The 5,002-nt window shown below is 34.6% G+C and overlaps 1 protein-coding gene across 2 annotated transcripts; it reads right to left on the bottom strand.

Annotated features, from left to right (window-relative positions):
* Positions 2,075 to 4,661, bottom strand: LOC109350268 (putative serine/threonine-protein kinase-like protein CCR3). 2 transcript variants are annotated; one of them, XM_019591468.1, is made up of 2 exons: positions 3,450 to 4,661; positions 2,075 to 3,359 (listed from the first exon to the last, which is right to left on the bottom strand). In XM_019591468.1, exons 1-2 carry the CDS (start codon positions 4,624 to 4,626, stop codon positions 2,182 to 2,184), a joined length of 2,355 nt encoding a protein of 784 aa, XP_019447013.1. In that variant the 5' UTR covers positions 4,627 to 4,661; the 3' UTR covers positions 2,075 to 2,181. The 2 variants fall into 2 exon arrangements, with proteins under 2 accessions (XP_019447013.1, XP_019447012.1); XM_019591467.1 differs by having other exon boundaries at positions 2,076 to 4,661.

The raw sequence follows: 5,002 nt of genomic DNA, 5'->3' as shown, positions 1-5,002 counted from the left end.
ATCAGTCATACAATCGTACCGATCAAAACTGACATACCGGTGGTTTTCAGTTGAACCGTACCAGTCATACTGGCCGGTTTTTATTTAAAATTAATTTTTTAATGAAAATAAAAAAATAAAGGTTTTTTATTGATTTTTCAACATATTATATATGTATATCTAATTTTCCTAGTATGCGGTTTAGTTAGTGAACCACTATACAAGTACCATAACCGGTTTGATGATCGGTACAATATTAATAACATTGATTCCCTCTCATTTTTTTTTATCTAGTAAGATTTATTTATTCTTAAAATATCAGTCATCTTTTGTGAAATTATTGTTTGATCATTTTCACTTTATTATAGAATTGTTTAAATAGATTGGATAAAATTAGATGTTTACAATTAGGGATTGTAAGGTACTTGTAGTGGTGGAGTAGTAGTGGTCACAATGATGATGACGTCTGAATATGTGAAACCAAAAGTGGGGTAAAGTGCTATTGAAGATTATACTTCCATATTTGTTACTTGTACAGCCCTTTAAGGCATTCAAATCATATGTATAGCACGGAATCAGCAATCTCTAACAGAAAAGATGTAAGTGTCCTTCCCGAAGATGAAACATGCATTAAACTTCAAAATGTTGATATTGATTTGTGGAAAACAATTTCATCATTAAGGAAATCAAATCACACACAGTTTCATATTCTTCATATCTATTTCCTTTTTCATCTAGTTCGCTCCTATTAAGGTCCCTATCCGGATTTATTCTTTAGGTCGGTATTGAATGAGGTTATGGCGGTGGCGAATGAGAGAATAGGGGTATCAACTAATTTGTGTTTTTATTTTCCAAATACTATGGAAGCCTAAAACAATTGAAAGATTCTTTATTTGTACAAAATGTCAAATGTTCGATGGATGAGAATGATAGTTATTAGGATGAGTAGTCATCCTACCCTGAAATGAATTAGTTGCTTATCCAAAAAAATATAAGAAACCAAAAATTGAAGGATCATTTTGTACACCCTAATAAATAACACATACCTAAAATTGTTTGGTAAAGAAAAGGTTTACTAACGATGAAAGGCAAAGGAATTATTAATCATTTGTCACACGTTTGAGAAGCTGAAAGGCTAATTTAGGAGTATATTATTTTAGGGAGTAAAAGTGAGAGCAAACAAAATTTATTGGACCAATTTTTGTTCTAAAAAATATGCAGTATCAATTTAATATTTTGTATAATGGTTTTGGTGATACGAATGCTTTGAGAAACAAATGTATTAGATTTACAACTACAAATACCGAGAACAGATCAGCGGCTTTTGCGTGTTAAACATGAACGCAGCTGGTTGCGTTGATAATGAGCTTAAACTAATGAACTCGAACGTGGTTTTGATGTCATATTTTGCATCTTTTGACTTTCTTACCCATGCCTTTGAGGAAGCAATTAAATTAAGCAAAAAATAGTGTGGGGGAAGCATTCACTAATTAATTTATTCAATATCATCAAAACTGCTCCACAATTGCTGTGTAATTTCAGTGGTTAAGAAATAAGGTAGCTGACTGAAATCAATAAGTCCCACAATGAGAAGTACTCTATCGATTATTAACCAAAGGTTGACCAATATATAAGACTCACATTTACCTAAGAGGATAAATATAAACAACTTTATTTTAGTTGATTGGAATAACTGACATTTCAGAAGTTAAATTTTGCAGGAATGAAAATGTTTCACAGACATTTCACAAGTTTACTTAATTGACTTTGAAATTCTCTCTTTTCCTTCAATCCCAAAATTCAATTAAGAAACTATTGGTGCAAATCTCATAATTATATATAGACAGTATATTTATATAATGTTAGTGTATAAATTTATATACGGTTATTAAATTAACACAATTCATTTGAAATTATTTGAAGGGTCAATAATAATTATATATAAATAGTGGATAATGCAATAACAATATACATAATTCATATACTCGCTGCATACATTCTTTTCTCTTAACTATATTCTTTAACTTACTCTTATAAATAAAATGTTATTCCTTGTCCTAATAAATAAACATCTATATCCTCAAATTCTCACACCTATGACTTTTTTATGTTCATCAATAGTTCATCCATTCATAACCCAAAGAATAATTTTACAGAAGAAAAAGAAATACAAAGCATACATTTTTTTTCATAATTCAATTTTCATTCAAGAGGGGCAGAGTATGAAGTTATAGAGAAACTACTAGGGCTACCCTCAACAAAGGCCAATGCCCTCTCCAAGTTAGCAACAATATCACTCATTTCAGGTCTCTCCCTTCCTACCAAATTCACACAATGCATTGCAGTATAAGCCATAATCTCAAGTGACTCAATCTCATTCACTTCTGGCTCTCCAACTCTATCATCTAACACATTCCATAACTCTCCTGAACCTATATTTGGCACTGCATATTCCACTACCCCTATAGGACTAGACCCATCTTCAGTTTTAAACACAGCTCTTTTTCCTGTTAGAAGTTCTAACAACACCACACCTAAACCATAAACATCACTTTTTGTGGTTAACACATTCAATATATAGTACTCAGGGTCTATGTATCCTACTGTTCCAACTGCATTGGTTATAGTTGATACAAATTCTTGCTCATTTTCTGGCCAAATTAGTGATAATCCAAAATCAGAAACTCTAGCATTCCAATTTGAATCTAGTAATATATTTGAGGACTTTATATCTCTGTGGATAATTGGTGGTACTGCATAGTTATGCATGTACTCAATTCCTCTAGCAGCACCTAATGCTATTTTGATTCTCATCTTCCAAGAATTCAAAATGCTGCTACTTTTATGAATGTTACTCTTGTCATGCAAATGATCATGGATTGAACCATTGCTCATGTACTCATAAACCAAAAGCCTCTCATACTTTTCCTCACAGAAACCAATTAGCTTTACTAAATGCTTGTGGTGCAGCCGAGATAACAGCGCCAATTCGGAATCAAAAGCCATTTCTTTATCCTGGAATTTCCTTTTCTTAGTACAGAAATCACCTCTTTTTACGGCCATGTCGCGGCCATCTTCCAGCTTGCCTCTATAAACACTGCCAAAGCTACCAGCACCAATCTTATTAGATACCGAAAAGTTGTTAGTGGCAGTGGCAAGTGCAAATAATGAGAAACTCTCAGTTTTGTCTACATGTTTTGATGATGAACCACTCCTATTTCTCCTCATTTTTCTTGAGCCAAGCCTTTTACTAGAAAAAGATCTCAATGAAGAGAAATCATGGTCAAGATTTGACATGGGAACTATATCTGCATATGTATCAGACTCAGCGCTTGTAGGTTTCACAGAATTATCAACTTTTCTCCTTAAGAATCTTCTAACTCCAATCCAAAAGAAATAAACAATAGTGCATAAACCTGAAATTGCACCAACTGATCCAACAATCAGAAATGCCAACAATTCCTTCATACCTTTTTCTTTAGCTGAAGGAAATTGTTTCTTGGGAACTTGTGATGGTGATTGAAACAATGGCACAGCTAGTGGAACCTCAACCATACATGAATAGCAAATACTTCCAGAACCATGACATAACTCATCCGAATTCGGAAATGTACCACAAGAACTACAAGAATCCTTAACACATGGACCTGGTAGAACCATTCCTAATGGAACATCAATAGGCAAGTTAAGGTTATTAGACCAACCATGACCCCAACAAATCAAAGACAATTTTTTTGTTGTCAAACCACAAACAAAATCCAAACCAGCAACAATTGACTCAAAAGAAACATTCTGAATCACATGAGTGTCAAAACCAAACCTATTAGAACCTCCCCAACACACAACAAGTCCATTCCTTTTCCTAATAGCACATGTGAAATCTGCTCCTAAAACAAGGCCTGATGAAAACTCTGAAGGTGAAGAGAGAGGAACATTCAATTGACCTGAACCATTGTTTCCTTTACAAACCAAAACACCACTAAGAGTTAATCCACAAACATGAGACTCCCCAGCAACCAAACTTGACATAGTCAAATTCCCAAACTTTCTTTGAATTTCAACACCATAACCATTTCCTCTGTCACCCCAACACCAAACTGTCCTGTTCTCCTCCAATATCCCACAAGAAAAACCAAACCCAGAAGTAATTCTTCGAAACCGAATCGCCGCGCCGGGAGAAGGAAATTCATCAGTACTACTACCTCTCCAACACCTTGCTACACCAGAGTGCAACTCTCTTGCACAAACATGAGTATCACCAACTGATATATCAGTTAACTGCACTACATCATTGTGAAATAACCTCTTTGGTTGAAAAACCGTGTTCAACGCATTGGTGTCCCAACACTGGAGGCTGAAACCACCGGACCTGAGGCCGCAGAAGAAGCTCCGGCCACCGGAGATTGCTTGAAATGAAACTTTGGGCTCTACTGGAATGAGTTTACCGTTTTGGTAACATTGGATGTATTGGGTAGGCTTGCCGGCAACTATGGCGCAAAGGGTGGCGGTGCCGTAGGTGACGGCGATGGTTGAGGCGGAGCTAAAGGCGTTGACTGCGGTGGTTATGATGAGGATGGTTGTGAAGAAGAAAACAAGAATTATGGAAACTTTTTTTGTTGTTTTTGTTATTGTTGATGATGATGTCATTTGGAAGTGTTAGAATTCTTCTTCTTCATTGAGATTCTGAGACAGAGAAATGATTGAAGTAATGGTGAGAGGAAAGAAGAAAGAGTAATTAATATGCAGAGAAATTGTAGCAATAATATAGTCTTTATTTTTGCTAATGGATGGAGTAATTATTATTATTAAATCGACTAAATAGAGAGATATCAGTGATTTAATTGATTGGGTGTAATTTGAAATGCACCAATGAATAGAGAGGATGAAGGGTATAGAAGCTTTAAATATGTTGTGTTTATAGCAGTGATGGAGAATGTGGCCCCATTGAAAAGATTGGGAGTTGTTCATTTATTTCCCATATCCCTATTCAATCAGAAAATAATATTTAAAAATTATAAAAACA

This window comes from Lupinus angustifolius, chromosome LG06 (genome assembly GCF_001865875.1).
Source record: "Lupinus angustifolius cultivar Tanjil chromosome LG06, LupAngTanjil_v1.0, whole genome shotgun sequence".
Taxonomy (NCBI): domain Eukaryota; kingdom Viridiplantae; phylum Streptophyta; class Magnoliopsida; order Fabales; family Fabaceae; genus Lupinus; species Lupinus angustifolius.
Note: the sequence above shows the minus strand (reverse complement) of the source record. Positions and strands in the feature narration are given on the sequence as shown.

Coding starts and splice junctions, on each gene's coding strand:
- LOC109350268 (XM_019591467.1), bottom strand. CDS start 4,626: ATGACATCATCATCAACAATAACAAAAACAACAAAAAAAGTTTCCATA.